This window comes from Dromiciops gliroides, chromosome 5 (assembly GCF_019393635.1).
Source record: "Dromiciops gliroides isolate mDroGli1 chromosome 5, mDroGli1.pri, whole genome shotgun sequence".
NCBI classification, from domain to species: domain Eukaryota; kingdom Metazoa; phylum Chordata; class Mammalia; order Microbiotheria; family Microbiotheriidae; genus Dromiciops; species Dromiciops gliroides.
Genome location: NC_057865.1, coordinates 23,417,774 through 23,434,410, shown reverse-complemented (window position 1 = coordinate 23,434,410; position 16,637 = coordinate 23,417,774). Strand labels below are relative to the sequence as shown.

Here is a 16,637-nt window from a genome sequence, read left to right as displayed (position 1 = left end):
CCTCTGTAAAATGGAGAGCATACTCCTTATAGTATCTATTTCACAGGACTGTTGTCAAGTGAAAAGAAAATGTCTATAAAGCACTTGACAAACTTCAAAGTATTGTGCAAATATCAATTCTCATACTTATTTATATGTTACACAGAGGTAGGTTTAGACTCGGTATTAAAAAAATCCCCTAGCAATTAGAACTCTCCCAAAGTGGAACAAGCTTCTACGGTTTCCTGATCACTACAGAACTTCAAACAAGTATTGGATGACTAGTAATCACTGATGCTAAAGAGAGGAGGAGCTTCTGAGGGCCCTTCTGACCCTGAGGTTCTGGGAAGACTAGGACAAGCATGCCTAGAAAGACAATGTTGTCCAATGGTCAGTTCTGAAGTGGTGCCAGGAGATGTATGACAGAGGGATGAGCCTGTGCCTAAAGTGTTTGCCCAATGGCCAAAAAAAAAATGTCTTCTATTGAATCCAGACAAATGAAGGATTCTCTTTTGAAGGGACTGTCTTTGGATGCTTCTATTCATAGAAGGGTAAGGGAAGAGAATGAGTATTTAGAACCTATTACGGCTCAGACACTATGCCAAACACTTTACAAATATTATCTCATCTGATCCTTGTATCAACCCTGTGAGGTAGGTTGTAGTTATTACCTCCCATTTTATGGATGAGGAAACTTCAGCTAAAAGAGGTTAAATGACTTGCCCAGGATCACACGGCTAGAAAGTCTCTGAGGTTAGATTTGAACTCAGGTCATTCTGACTCCAGGACTATTTTTCTATCCATTGAGCCACGTAGCTCCCTAATCATAGATGGCATTGTTCTGATTGTACAGCAATGTAAAAGAGATCAATCTAACCATCTACAATGGAAAAACAAAATGGATGAAAAGTGCATATCAGTGATATTCTGGCATAGTTTGATGCATAATGTTGGCTCACTAGTGTGTATATCATCAGTGTGGGCACAACAGAAGAGCAATAAGCCAGGCCCAGAATAAAGCAGAAAGAAATATCAGACTGTCTAGCATTTGTTCATCAGGTGTATGGATCCTGCAGTACTTTCAATGATCCTAAATTTCTCCCTGCTACAAAAGCCCATTTCTTTAATAGCAATTTTCTTCCAGTGATGTTCTCTGGTTACGGATCCTGGAACATACTGATCTCAGAAAATTCAAAATCATAATTAACCCAAAGGACAAGGGAAAGATGCATAAAGGGCACAAGTATTAATAAAATAAATACATTTAATAATGGTGATAATAACAGCAAGCATGTATATAGCACTTTAAGGTTTGTAAAACGCTTTATACAGATTATCTCACTTACTTGTCAAGACAATCCTGCCAGGTAGGTGATGTTATTAATTCCATTTTACAGATAGGGAAACTGAAGTAGAAAGAGAGATTAAGTGACTTGCCCAGTGTCACATAACTACTAGATGTGTCCAAGGCAAGATCTGAACTCAGGTCTTCCTAATTCAAAGTATATGTTATGCCATTAATTAATTTATTTACCTAGAAATGAAGGTGAGCCATTCAAGTAGCAATAATCAAAAATTACTAATAGACAGCTAAGAGGTACATAGGTATTAGAAGAAAGAGAGCAAGACCCCTAGTGCATTAAGTGGAACCTCCCATGAGAAGCTGTGGTAAAGAATCCCCTAAGTTGGGGCAGCTAGATGGCACAGTGGATAGAGCACCGGCCCTGGAGTCAGGAGTACCTGAGTTCAAATCCAGCCTCAGACACTTAACACTTACTAGCTGTGTGACCCTGGGCAAGTCACTTAACCCCAATTGCCTCACTAAAAAAAAAAAAAAAAAAAAAAAAAAAAAAGAATCTCCTAAGTCTAAGAGAGCTACAGTCAATTAGAGTGTAATTCCATTCAAAACTATCAGCACATTGTCCTAGTTAGCATCTACTTCAAGTTTTAGTTGTTGATTCCATATATACCAAAACATTCATAGCAGCACTTTTATGGCAGAAAAAAAGAAGTAGATGCCCATATATGAGAGGGATGGTTGAACAACTGGTGGTACATCTCTGTCATGGATTATTATTGCACTGTGAGAAATGACAGATATAAGGAATTTTAAGAAAAGCATGGGAAGAGTTTTCTGAACTGATGAAGAACACAATAAACAGAACCATGACAAAAATATAAACAATGCTATAGTAACAGAAATAAAAATGACCCTAAAACGCAGCTAAATTCAGTTGGTCTTGACCCACTGTAATAGAGATGATGGATTATATCTCCCTCCTCTTGGTGGGGAGGTCAGGGACATGGAAACTCTTGAGTGAAGTTCATTTGGCTTTAATCATTTTCTTTATGACAAATAAGAGCTCAAATCAGGGAGAGGCGGCTTATGGTGAAATAACTGATGTAAAGTAAAAAAGGAAATAATGGCTGACATTTATGTAGTGTTTTAAGTTTTTGCAAAGTACTTTACCTTCACTAAAGTTAATGATGGGTTTTTATTATTAAGAAATATTTCCTTTGCTTTTGTTTTCAGCCAGTGGTATCTATGTAAAAAATAAAAATATTTCCAAATGTCAGAAATAATCCATTTTGCATTAAGGTCTTGTCTCTATTCCAGTTTCCTGGAAATTTGATACCAATAGTTAGACTAGTATTGCAGGAGAACCAATCAGCATGAAAATATTCATACAGCAAAAGTGTAACTTGGGTGGAATTTTAACCCATTTAAGACACTGGAATGAACGGATAAAATATAAATCCTAAAACACCATCTAAGTCTATTGATTTTGGAAGTCAATATAAAGTATTAGAAGATCAAAAAACATGGCATCCAAAATGCTGAAATGGGAATATCATCACTTGTGAAAAAACTGGAACAAATAAAAGAAAAAGCAATAAATTAAAGAGACATGAAAATTAGAGCCAGAAATAATTTAAAGCCCAACAATGTTGCAGCTAAATCACCCAAGTAGGTTTTAATATTTCATAATGACACACTGCTGTCTCAAGTCATTTACATAGCTCAACATTCCACAATGTATTCTACCAAGATGCTTCTGGAAACTTAAATTCTCTAAGCAGGAGATCAAGAAATCCCTGGTTGTTAAAAAAAAGAAATGTAAATACCAGTTTGCCTGACCTTACAGGTGCTCTGCCTGCTCATGCTTTGAATATTTCTAAATACTTTCCCCTGTAGGAAGAAGAGTCAGAATGAGAGGTGAGTCCAACTAGTTCTCTGGAGATGTGGTGCTAGTCCCAACCGATTCTCTGGGGGATTTTGGCTAAATCACTCCTCCTCCTTGGGACTCAATTTCCCTATCTGTAAAATTGGTGGGGGGGAGGAGAGGGTGCAGGGCTGTGACTCCAGAACCAGAGCCTGCCTAATGGAAATGCTTGGCCACTTAATTAGGATAAATCACATTAACATTGCCTTCTTTGTAATAACAGGCAATCACTTAATCTACCATCAGCATGTTAGTAAATCAGGTAGACAGAAGTAGGCAGCCATTTAGTTGGTGCATTACTGATTAACATTTTTTGTCCATTCTACCCTCTCTATTTGTACCTAGAGAACTATTTAAACTGGTAATGATAACGAGAACAATAATGAAGTTGTTGACATTACCCAAAATAATGGAGAAAGGACTCATGGAGTGGAACTCAACATGGGCTACTTGGAGCTGGCCCCCTTGGAGCATATTTACCTCCAATGTAAATAAAATCACTTAAAAATTTGCACTGATACTTTTTGTTTTTATGACACTTCCATTTCCAAATATATCCCTCTACACGTCTCTAATTTCTCTTAAAAAAAAAATAGTAGGAAAAAGCAGTTCAGCAAGCTAACCAATCCAAGTCCATCTGCATATGCAATGTTCCACACCCATGGTCCCCCACCTCTGTAAAGAAGGGAGAGGAGCACATTTTTCATCTCTTCTTCAGATTCATTAAGCTTCCGCATAACAGCTAAAATTTCCTTCCTTCCTTCCTTCTTTCCTTTCTTTTTTCTTTTTCTTTCTTTTCTTTCTTCCTTCCTTTTCTCTCTCTCTTTCTTTCTTTCTTTCTTTCTTTTTAACAAATGAGGAAATTGAGATCCAAAGAGGTAAAATGATTTCTCCATAATGACACTGTTAATGAATTACAGAAGTAGGATTCAAACCCAGGGCTGTCTTGACTCTAGGTCCAGTAATACTTTCATTATACTACAAGGTCTAGTGAATTTAACAATGGGAAAAGACAAGCAGTCATTGAAATTCACTGAGTTCACATTATATTTAACACATGGAAAACCCAGGACATGGAAAATCCAAACCCAGTCCTCAAGGAACTTCCAAAATAGTCCTACTTTCCTTCCTGTGCCCCTCATCTAAATACTCTTCAGAACATCCTCCTAGCACCCCTTCCCATAGAAGAGAGAGAAAGAAGAAAAAAGGAAGGAAGAGGAAGGAAGGAAGGAAGGAAGGAAGGAAGGAAGGAAGGAAGGAAGGAAGGAAGGAAGGAAGGAAGGAAGGAAGGAAGGAAGGAAGGAAGGAAGGAAGGAAGGAAAAAAAAGAAAGGAAAGAAGGAAGGAGGGAGGGAGGAGGAAGAAGAAAAGGACCCAGATTCAGTTTCTTGTTAGTGTATTTCTGTATTTCATATTTCCAATAACATTGTGGATTCAACTGTACAACCTTGGACAAGTCACTTTCCCTAGTCTGTGCAATATAGTCATTGAACCTGAGGATTTGTCTCTTGATCTAAATGATGAGTCAGTGGATGGTCTTTGAGAGTTTCTCTGGGCAAAGAGTACAGCAGCCTGTTGCCAGCCTAGCAATGACCTCTTTGGATTTGGAAGTATTGTCATCAGACAGACAGACAGATCACCTATCACTGGCCCTATCTACTCTTAAAACCCTTCAGCTTAGTAGAACCTACCAGAGTTTGTGCTCCAATAGTGTAACCTTTAGGACCCCTTTCCCAATCCCTTTTAATTCCTGTGCCTTCCCTCTGTTAATCATCTCTAATGCATCCTGTCTCCAGCTTTGTACATGGTCCTTTGCCTGGTGTCTTTCCCATTAGACTAGGAGTTCCTTGAGGGCAGGGACCATCCTTTTTCTTTCTTTGTACTCCCACTGTTTAACACAATGCCTGGTGCATAGTAGGTGCTTAATAAACGATTACTGACTGACTGACTGTGAGACAGTGAAGGAGGATGTCCCTTTCAGATGATAAAGGAAATACTTAAAATAGCCAGAGAATTGCAGGAAGAGAAAAAAGAGTAACCTCTGAACATGACTTTCCTAAGGCCCTTCCTGAATCTAAATCCTCTGAACCTATATTCACAATAATGACCCTGAATTACTCAGAAAAAGTGAAATTACATTCAGCAAAGTGTTTAAAATGAGACATATCCAAATATATGGCAGATTTCAGAAGGAAATTATTTTTTTAACCAACATGGTTATTTTTGTTTTTAGTGAGGCAATTGGGATTAAGTGACTTGCCCAGGGTCACACAGCTAGTAAGTGTTAAGTGTCTGAGGCTGGATTTGAACTCAGGTACTCCTGACTCCAGGGCCGGTGCTCTATCCACTGCAACACCTAGCTGCCCCCAACATGGTTATTTTTTAAAATTGTAAATGGATACAATGATGGTATCAGTAAAATTCATTTTAATTACTCAATTTGATATCCAGTACTGAAATATTCCAATGGATCTGGGATGTCACTGATTTGGGGAATCCATTCCAGTCACAATCCTTCCCCTCCTGCCCATACAATGAGACCCTTACTGTAGTAATGGCGGCCATTTACACAGCTCCTTGAGGTTTCCAAAGTGTTTTATTTCATCTGATCCTCACAACACCCTAGGAGATGGGTTCTATTTATTATCCTCATTTGATAGATGAGGAAAGTGAATTTTGAAGATGGGAAAATGCTGCATTTGGGATCAGAGGATCTGAGTTTGAATCTTTAATGTCATATACTACTATATCTATAAAATAAGACAGTTCTCCATATGACCTCTAAGGCCCCTTCTAGCTTTAATTCATGGTCTCATGGTTTGTCCAGGGTTCTACCACATGGCAAGTAAGTTTATTGACTTGTCATGTGAACCCAGGTCTTCCTGGGTTCTCCCAATTCAATACTATCAATGATATTATTCTATGTCTCCTAGATGGTGGAGAAAGCCACAGCTGGGCTTGGGAGAATGCAAGTTGGGCACCAACTCACCCAAGGACACATGATGATGAATACCTTTGAACATGAATTGTTTAAAACCCAACATATTTTTAAAGCTACACAATTCTGTTCTCTCAAACACACTTTTGAGTTTTTTCTGCTTTTGTGACAGATCAAAACACATTCTTTGGGGGAGAGAATGGGGGCCAAAGTCTCCAGTTGAAATTAATTCTCAAGAGGCTCATTATCAAACCTTCTCACAGGACAACAATCCCCTGTCCTGGGTCTGAGTGTTAATAAATTTAACAAGGTCTCCTTTGGGGGCCAGGGTTTTTAATCTGGGGTCCACAGATGCCTCAGCAGATAAATTTCATGGGGCCAGTGAATAATGGATGAAAATTTTTATGGATGTTTATTTTTATAAACATCTCCCTGAAATTTAGCGTTTTTTCTTATTGTGAGTATAGGAAACAAACATTATTCTGAGAAAGGTCCATGTCTTTTACCAGATTGCCAAAAGTACCCACAACACAAAAAGGTTTAAGAACTCCATTTTGGAGCAACTGAAAACAAAATCAACCTGCATATTATAAAGCAGGGGTTCAAACTTTTTTTATGTGTATCCTGAACCCCCTTGGCAATCTGGTGATGCCCATGGTCTCCTTTTTAGAATGTTGTTAAATGCACAAAACACATAGGACCACACAAAAAATCATTACAAATTATTAAAAAAATAAATAAAGTAAGTTTAGAGACTCCAGGCTACCCTTGTCCTCGAGGTTACAATTAATGGATCCACCCCATGTCCTCCATGAAGTGTTCCCCAACTAGAACAACCCCTGCCCCGCTTCTCTCCCATTCATGGAATATTCGATGTTCATCAAGAAGAGACCATGCCCAATTAAGCTCATTTTATTTTTGGTAGGGTTACTAGATTAGAAGATGCAGTTCTGTAGATAATTTACCTCAGTTTTAGCCAAATATTTGACCAAGTCTTTCATGTGGTCATTGTGGAAAGATGGAGAGAGGTAAGCTAGAGAGTGGAGTTCAGAGGATTTGGAAATGGTTGAATGGCCACACCCCAAAACTAGTCATGTCATCATTTGATGTCAGATTGGAAGGAGGGCTCCAGGGGAGCAGCCCACCAAGACTCTGAATTATTTAACATTTTTATCGATTATTTGGATAAAGGCAGAGATGGCATGATTACGAAATCCACTCAAGACATAAAGCTGAGAGGGACAGCTAACACATGGAATAAGAGAGTGGGAATTCTTTTTTTTTTTTTTTTTGAGGCAATTGGGGCTAAGTTACTTGCCCAGGGTCACACAGCTAGTAAGCGTCTGAAGCCTAATTCGACTTCAATTCCTCCTGACTCCAGGGCCAGTGTTCTATCCACTGGACCACCTAGCTGCCATAAAAGTGGGAATTCAAAAAGACCTAAACAGTCTAGGACATTGGGCCAACTCTAAAGAAAAGTTTCTTCATCTGCAAAATTCAAATAATAATAGCAACTACTTTCCCGAGTTGTTGGGCATAAAATGAGGCAATATTTGTAAAGCACTTTTTAAATCTTAAAACACTTTATAAATGCTAGCTATCATCTTCATCACCACCATCATCACAGACTTCTATTTGGGTCAAAAAATTCAACTTCTAAAGCACAAGGTGAGGGAGGCATGCATAGCTAGACAGCTTTTCATCTGGGCAAGTCACCTAACTTCCAGAGGCCTTACCTTCCTCATCTGTAAAATGAAGAAATTGGATTTAGATGGGCTCTGAGGTCTACTCCAGCCCTAGACTTAGTATTCTCTGAAGATCCCACTAAGGGATTTAGTAAGCTCAAGGTGAGTCAGCTATGCTGTGGCAAATACAAAAATTGATGGATAATAATCTTGGGCTGCCTTAGCAGAGACATACAGAATGGTGTCCAAGACTGGCAACCTAACAGTCCTCTGCTCTGTTCAGATCCCAGCTAAAGGATTTAGAGTACGCAATTCTGTACAGTTTCTTGGGATGACCATTGAAAAGATGAAGTGTGGTAGAGTAAATAGGCTATGAGGGCAAAAGGTCTCTAGTTTATGGTCTATGAAGAACGAATGAAAAAATACTGGAGATATTTAGCCTGGAAAAGAGGAGGCTTAGGGGAGGGTAGTTAGCTGCTTTCCAGTATTTTAAAGAGCAGACACATGGAAGGGAAATGGGTTCTGTTGATCCCAGAGGTCAGATCGAGGGGCAACAGGTGGGGGTTACAAAGAGTCCAATTTTGTCTCGATATCAATAAAAAACTTCCTCCCAATGAAAGCTCCGTGGAAATGGAATGGACTGCCCTGGGAGCTTTCCCCTCTCTGAAGGTCTCAGAACAAAAACTGCCTGACCCCTTGTCAGAAATGATGGCCCCTGAGGTCTGTGCCCAATCGGATTCTGAACTTCTGTTATCTCTTTTAAGCCTCTGGATATGACTGGGAGCCCACAATCAATTTCACTTTCAATCATTTGCTCTAGTTTTGAGGGAGTGGAAATAACCCTCATCAGATATGCCCTGGTTTTCATGATCTGCTATTATTGCACTATATCTTTGTATAGAATTTCCAAGCTAGAAGGGATTTTATATGTTATTCTAATTGCCCAGAGATACTGTGTATCTGGAATGACAAAATGGTTCCCTCACCTCTTCTGGTTTCCTTCCCAAGAGATGCCACCTCTGGGTATCAAGCCCTTCAGGAGAGGCAGTATGATAGAGACATCAGCAATCCTGCTATCAAGATCTGGGGTTCCTTCTAACACTTATTAGCTGAATGACCCTGAGTAACTCAAGTCATCTTCCTAAGCCTCAATTTTGTCAACTATAAAACGGGGTTTTTAAGATCTATTTCACAAGGTTGCTATGAGGGGCAGCTAGGTGGTGCAGTGGATAAAGCACTGGCCCTGGATTCAGAAGGACCTGAGTTCAAATCTGGCCTCAGACACTTGACACTTACTAGCTGTGTGACCCTAGGCAAGTCACTTAACCCTCATTGCCCCGCAAAAACAAGCAAGCAAACAAACAAAAAAACCCAAGGTTGCTATGAGAATCAAAAGATATAAAGATGCATAAAGAGTCTGCAAAGGCAAAATGTAGCTGTCCAAGTGACTTTCCTAAAATGCAGGACTGATCATATTATTTCTGATACTCAACATACTAATACCTCCAAGATCAAATATAAAAGTCTTCTTTTTGCTATTTAAAGCTCTTCACAACCTGGGCTCTTCTTACCTTTCCGGTCTTATGACATTTTACTCCCCTCCCATACTCAGCTGCATCAGTCTCTGTGCTATTCCTTCCACTAGAGAAGACATGTCCTGCCTCTGGACCTTTGTCCCACCTGACTCTTATGCCTGGAACACCTTCCCTCCTAACCCTCTATATCTCGTTTCCTTGGATTCCATCAAGATTCCGCTCAAGTCTCAACTTTGACAGGGGGCACTTTCGGCTCTCCCCACTCCATCCTCCACTCCACCCCACCTTTCTCTCTGAGCTATTCCTTCCAGGTACTCTGTCTATATCTTGTGGGTGAGTGGTTATTTACACATTCTCTTCCCCCTTAGACGATGATGCTCTTGGATGACAGCACCCATGCTTTTGCTTCTCTTTGTTTCTTCAGCACTTAGAATGTACCCTGTCAAATGTTGGGCTAGATGGCTTCCCACATGGCTCCCACCCTTACACCTGGGATCCTATGATTCACAAAAAAGAAATCATAAACAAAGGAACTAGAATGTCTGAATAATTAGAGTGATCCCAAAATGAACGAAGCTTCCTTCTGAGGTACTGAGTTCCCCATCTCTAGAAATATTCAAGCAGACATTGCATGAAAACCTGTTGGCAAGATTGTAGGATATATTTCCCCCATGGGATAAGATCATTGACCTCTAGGGCCCCTTCTGTGATAAGATTCTCTCTATGTCATCTCATAGATATTCTAGTTGAAATGGTGATCAGTTGTAGATACCATGATGTCTATAAAAGGTAGAGTCATTCATACATAAGCCTAGCCCTTTCTCCTCCATAGTGGGTGGAGAAAGAACACTCCTACCACCATTAGGAAATGCTGGGATAAAGCAACAGCCCTGGATTCGGGAGGACCTGAGTACAAATCTGGCCTCAGATACTTGACACTTACTAGCTGTGTGACCCTGGGCAAGTCACTTAGCCCTCATTGCCCTGAAAAAAAGGAAATGCTGGGATGCAAAGCAGCCTTGCTTGGGGGGAGCATGGGAGAGCTGCCCCATCAGGAGTAGAGTAGCCTCCCTTTCATCCACAGAACACCCTGTGGGTCCCAGGTCCTCTTCTACCTTGCCCCACCCAGACAAGAGCTGCAGTCTCATAAGGGAGACTAAGCCAGGGTCTTGTTCATTTCCCCCAGTTCCCCCCCACCCAGCTTTCATTTCTTCCTCGGTATTCCCTCCAGAGGCAGCAGACAAGAGAGGACCTGACAGTCCCCTGTCATTAACGAGGACCAATACACAGGAGGATGGTTCTTCCCGCCTTACAAGGCTAGGATTCAGTCTTTTAGCTGAGGATGCAAGTTGTTACATTACACAGGTCATATAACAAGACACAGAGTTCCCAGATAAATCATTTTTATCCCCACCATTGAAGTTTCATTCCATTCAAAGCATTCCAAACAGAAACCTTGCTCATCGAGGTAAAATTGAAGCCACCATCTGAGAGGTGCCTTGACTCAAGCGGAGCAGAAAAAGAATAAATGGCTCCTGCACTCACTTCCATCTGGCATCCCTAGCTTCCTACAAGGATCAGCTCAAGAGCTACTTCCTGATTGAGCCCTCTAGTTGGCAGTGACCTCTCACACACCTCCCAGCCTCCTGCAACACCCAAATTCACTAGCTATGTGATCCCCTTCAGATCATACCACGCCTCACTTTATCTCTGACCACAACCCCACCAGCTGCTTTGTACCATCTATGCCTCCCTCCCCTCTCAATCTCAGGGCACTGGCCCAGTCCTGAAGCCATAATTAAATCAATAGTGTCATTGCTATTGGAAAGGGGGTATCAAATGCCTTTCCTATGGCCCAACTCATCATCCTTGAAGCTTTCACAACTGAAACCCCCATCTCTGGCTATCTCTCCCCTTAGATGTTATCTCCCCATTGGGATATAAGCTCCCCTTTTGTATTTCTATACCCAGTACTTAACACAGTGTTTGGCAGACACAGTCATCACTTAGTAAATACTCTTACTTTTAATTATATTGCTTTTTTGTTATACTTTGTGTTATATTTGTATTCATGCTGTTTCTCCCAATAGAATGTAAGCTCACTGGGGACAGGGGCTGATTTTTTCTTTTTGTCTTTGTATCTTTCATCACCTAGCAGAAGAATCTGACACACTGTGGCTGCTTAATAAACACTTTATGAATAAATCAACAATCGAGATCCAAGATAATACTTTTTCTTCCTTAAGATAAAGGGACTTTTTTCCGCCTTGATTATATACTTAACTGCTTCAGCTCGACATTCCACTCCACATGAGTAGGCACAGACAAAGCTAAGTCTAAAAGTCCGTAGCAGCCATTAAAGGCAGGAGAATTAAGTCAGTGTGCAACAGGAGCCCCTATCTATTATAATCTTACATAATTTATAGGCATGCCATTGATATTCAAGAAGATGGTATGATCAAGTCAGACAGATCATTTAACACACTTATCAAATTTCAGATTGCACTACCTTGCCAAATGTAGCTGGAAAACTACCGGGGGGGGGGGGTTGGAGGGAATATGCCTGTGTCCTGCACTGCTGGAATGTATTTGTCACAATAACAGCAGTATTTCCCTTTTCATTTAGTTGCGATCAGAGCTGGACCATCACATATCAAATGGCTTTTGGCCGTAACTGCGGTCAATCCAGGGTTTAGCCTGCTCTGCAGCCATCAATTTCACAGTTCCCATTCAGGACGCAAATTCCTCATCTATTTCTGCTCTTAAAGACACCTGGGCTTGCAGACGTTTAACTGAGCAAGGAAATAACTGCAATTATAGACCAATCATGAAGCTAATAGCAGTGGCTGATGATTTTTCAAAGAAATGCTGGTGAAACTTTCCAAGCTGAGTCGAAACATAACATGATCCAAAAGAAAGCTTACTGGCTTTAGAGCGAGAGAATCTCCATTAAGATCCCAACATGGGGGAGGCTAGGTAGTGCTGTGGAGGGTGGCTAGGTGGTGCAGTGGATAAAGCACTGGCCTTGGATTCAGGAGGACCTGAGTTCAAATCCTGAGTTCAAATCCTCAGACACTTGACACTTAACTAACTAGCTGTATGATCCTGGGCAAGTCACTTAACCCTCATTGCCCTGCCAAAAAAAAAAAAAGGTCCCAACATGGCTACTTACTGCCCATGTGTGTTCTCAAGCAAACTGCTTCCCCTGTCTGGGCCTTGGGTTCTTTATCTGCAAAATAAAGGGGACTACATGGGATGCCTCCTCCAGCTCTAGACCTATGATCTAAGCAAATACCCAAATGGGTTTGGTTTTTTCCACCAGGGGTAGGGGCAAAGCTTAGGCAGCTAAGTGTCATAGTGTATAGAGAGCCAGGCCTGGAGTCAGTAAGATTCATATTCATGACTTCAAATCTGGCCTCAGATATTTACCAGCTGAATGGTCTGACCCTGTTTACCTCAGTTTCCTCGTCGGTAAAATGATCTGGAGAAGGAAATGGCAAATCACTCCAGTATCTTTGCCAAGAAAACCCCAAATGGGTCACACACACACCCTACACAGAGCCCCATCCTGTAGTTTGACTTACTATGCTCCTCTCTTGGTTGTAGTTAACATGTAATTAATTTCTTATCTTGTCCTATCTCAGGCCCTCTGTGTTACTTCCCAGCCATCACTTCTTGGAGTACACCTTCTTCACCCCCACAGCTCAGAACAGTAATCAACAACACAGGCAAAGCCACATTCATTAGAAGAGACTAAAGTTGGTCGAGTCTCAGGTACCTCTCAGCCCTAGCTGGATTCTCAGAAAGGCAGGGGCCTTTGAATCAAGGGGAGCTGCACAAAGAGTCATTTGAATGACAAATGAGAAGAGGAAGGCATCTCTGGTGGATAAAAGGCCTGCTTGTTGGTGTCATTTGGATTAGGGCCCTTGGAAGAAAGATAAGGCATAGGTTCTGTGTTACTCATGGAAGATCTGAATTAGATCCTGGGGCTGGAAACAAACATTTTGCTCTTGCAAAAGTCCTGAAAGGTTGGAACTGTCTGTTTTTCATATGTGTTGTGGGGTTTCTGTTGGTAACCATGTCTTTCTGTCCTCCCCTCCTCCTCTTTTACCTCCCACCAAATAGAAGTCACTTATTATTAAATAGCTTCCCAAACAATTCGATAGCATGCTGGACTTGGAGTAAGGTTCAAATTTTCTCTGATAGGCACAGAACAAGTCCCCTAACTACCCTGAGCCTCAGTTTCTTCACCTGTAAAGTGAGGATAATAAAACAGAGATTTGATCTGACAGGTTCCTTGTTAAGTGCCAGTGAGGCCATGGCAGTGAGGCAATTGGAAGTGCTGTATAAATGTGAGGTAGTGGGAGGCAGTCGGGTGTTGTGCTTAGAGTCAGGAAGTCCCAGGTTCAGGTTCTTCCTTTGGATCACACTGCCTGGATGACCCCCGGGGCAAGTCCTTACATGGTTCAGTGGCCCAGGCATCTCTTCAAGTTACTGAGCAGGTGCAAGTCTGCAGTGGTAATAAAAGTAACCACTAATATTTATAAAGTGCATTCAAATTTGCAAAACCTTTTATTGGAGGGATCCTTCCTTGCAACAAAGAGCCTGTGGAGACAGTGCTTTTATTATCCCCATTTTTACAAATGGGGAAACTGAGGCTAAGAGAAATTCCATGACTTGCCATAGATGTCCAAGTCAGGTTTTGAACCCCCGTCTTCCAGACTCTAAGTCCAGCACACCAGTAACCATTACTGCTGCCTAGTTGTTATTTCCTATCCCAGTGAAATTGCAGGTCTGGTCCAAAAAACAAAATCAATCAATGTGAGTTATTCTGCAGCGGATCCCACTTCCTCTGAAAGTGTGAAAAAGGAGAAATGACCAAACACAGAAACTTTGCTTTAATATTAACAGTCCGTTGTTTCTTTGTTTTAAACTTCCCACTGACAACCAGAAGCCCCGATTTGCAGCCTGGACCGCTAAGGATCACAGACAAACCTCCCTTGTTACACCAACCTCTCCTGGGCTTACCTTTAACAAGGACTCATTAGGAAATTCTCAGTACAGTCTGAGATGCACCTCGGTCTGCTACAAAGGCAAGTTTATTCCTTAAGGACTAGTTCTCTTTAAAGAAGCCAGGAGCTAACTCCTTAGCAAAGATGCTCAAGTAATAACAAGATCAGAGACGATCTGTTAAAACAAGGCAACCGGCAGGACCCGAAAGCACAAAAGGACAACTTGCCAGAACTTTGTCGGGCAGTTTTCCCCCTTTAGCTGAGTTCCTGCCTCTCCTTCCTCCCTGGATTCCAAGCATCTCTGCCCAATGTAGAGCTGCCCCAATTACGAAGCCTGGGCTCCTGGCTGACTTCATTCCACTTTGCCCAAGTTGCCATCGGAGGGTTGCTAAGTCAGATGTAGCGGAAGCCCGGCACGGGACTGCTCCCCACACTGACAAGCTGGGTGAGCCCCTTTCTACAACAGGTGCAAAAAAGAAAGAAAAGAAAAGAAAAGAAAAGAAAAGGCCAAGAGGAAGGGCACACCCCGACCGGCTGGCCGCCACCCCCTCCCTTTCCCCATCAAAGGCAAGGGAAATCTGTGCCCCAGTTCTGTCTCCCCCCCCCGCCCCTAACCACAGGAAAGGGAAAATCAGATAAGAGTGGGGCGTGGGGAGTGGGGGCACGAAGCTAATCTAGGGGTGCAGTACCGCCAGGAAGGGAAAATGCGCCCCAGCTCTGGCTTTCTCTGGCCTCGCTGGAGAGCCTGCCGGTGTTAGGAAAAGAAAGGGAAAGTGTGCACTGAGTTACCCTCCATCTCGCAGGTGCCGCCGCTCATCTCTGCGGCCTCCGTTGCTGCTGGCGATGCCCGTGCTTGCAGTGCCTGGGAGGGAGAGGAGGGCTCTGTCACCTCCCCACTGGCGGCTGCAGGCTGTGGCTGCCTTCGCAGCTGTCTAAGGGCGGCGCCTGCTGTTGCTGCTGCTGAGGCTGCCCCTGGGATCCTCTGGGCGTCCCCAAGCCTGGTGACAAATAGCTGCAGGTGGAATGGAGCACACACCACCCTCCCCCCTGCCCCCGCCTCGTTCTCCCTCCTCCTCTTCCTCCCAACAGGGGAGCTGTGCGAGCACGTGTGCACGCCTTCGGCTGCCGAGGTGCATTCCGTACTCTGCTCTCCTGCCCCCTTTTTGAAACCCATTTGAGCCCCAAGATGCATCAACTTTTCTAGACATAGGAAGGTTTGAAGGGCCCTAGAGCTGAAGGGACCTCCCAGGCAATCCAATCTAGGCCTTTCATTTTTACAGATGGGGAAACTAAGGACCAAGGAGATTAGGTGACTTGGCCAAGGTCACATAGACTGGTAGTGAGTGTCGGAAGAATTTAAACCCTGGTCTTCTATCTCCAAGAGCAAGTGTTCTTTCCACCTTAGATTGGCTGAGCTGCTGAACCCTCTTGGGCAATAACAGGCAGTAGAAGAAGCCCAGGGTCAGACTTCTTCAGGAGTCTTTTATTAGCAAGGACTAGCTTAGTGCCTGGCACATAGTTGGTGCTTAATAAATGCATGTCGTGTGATTGGTTTCTTTAGCTGGGAATGCAAGCCAGAGTGTGAGCAGGGAAGAGTGGGAAAGGGCAGCACACCACCTGCCAGCCTCCCTTTCTTTGGGAGGGTGGGGAGGTTGGGGGGTGGGAGCCTCTGGGGTGTGTGAACCATTGGAAGGGGAGGGCTTCAGACCAGAGATTTTCTCCAGACTTTAGGTATCAGATTAGGCTCAGTAGGCGCCTGGCCTCCCAGAAGTTCCCACCTGCACCTCAGTTGTGTGGCCAGGTTTCCAGTCTGGTCTTGCTTTGCAAGATGAGCCTGTTGATATTTAGGCCCTGTGGCCGTGCCTGCTTTGGGCAGCTTGCTTAGGAGAGGCCTATTTTAGGGCTGGGCAGGGCCTGCTGACCCTTCAGTACTCCTCTCTTTTATTTAGGAGCTCAAAAAGTGACTCTTGCCTAGGATAGAGTTTCAGGCTCTTCAGACTAGCTGGATCTCAAGATTTCTGGGAGTGCAAGGGAGAGTGAGTGTGTGTGAGTGGGTGGGGGGGGATAGGGGTGGGGAGAGAATTTGATAAGGAGGGGAGGAGGGCATGAGTCAGAAACATGTCATACTGACCTTCTCATTAGGCTAACATTGTTCATCAGCATGAAGCTGGTGTGGTGCCAGTACGCTCTGAAGCTATTTATAATTGCATTTGAAAGATCTGGGAAACTTACATGAAAGCTTCCTTCATGTTCTACATCATCATT

At 42.8% G+C, this 16,637-nt stretch overlaps 1 protein-coding gene across 1 annotated transcript in view; it reads right to left on the bottom strand.

Moving 5' to 3' along the window:
- The window catches only part of GADL1 (glutamate decarboxylase like 1), a 202,503-nt gene extending 187,244 nt beyond the window's left edge, over positions 1-15,259 (bottom strand). The window contains exon 1 of the mRNA XM_043967190.1: positions 15,162-15,259. Within this exon, the coding sequence (XP_043823125.1) occupies positions 15,162-15,189 (28 nt within the window). The 5' untranslated portion in view covers positions 15,190-15,259. The remainder of the gene's footprint in view (positions 1-15,161) is intronic.
- Positions 15,260-16,637: the final 1,378 nt, after the last annotated feature.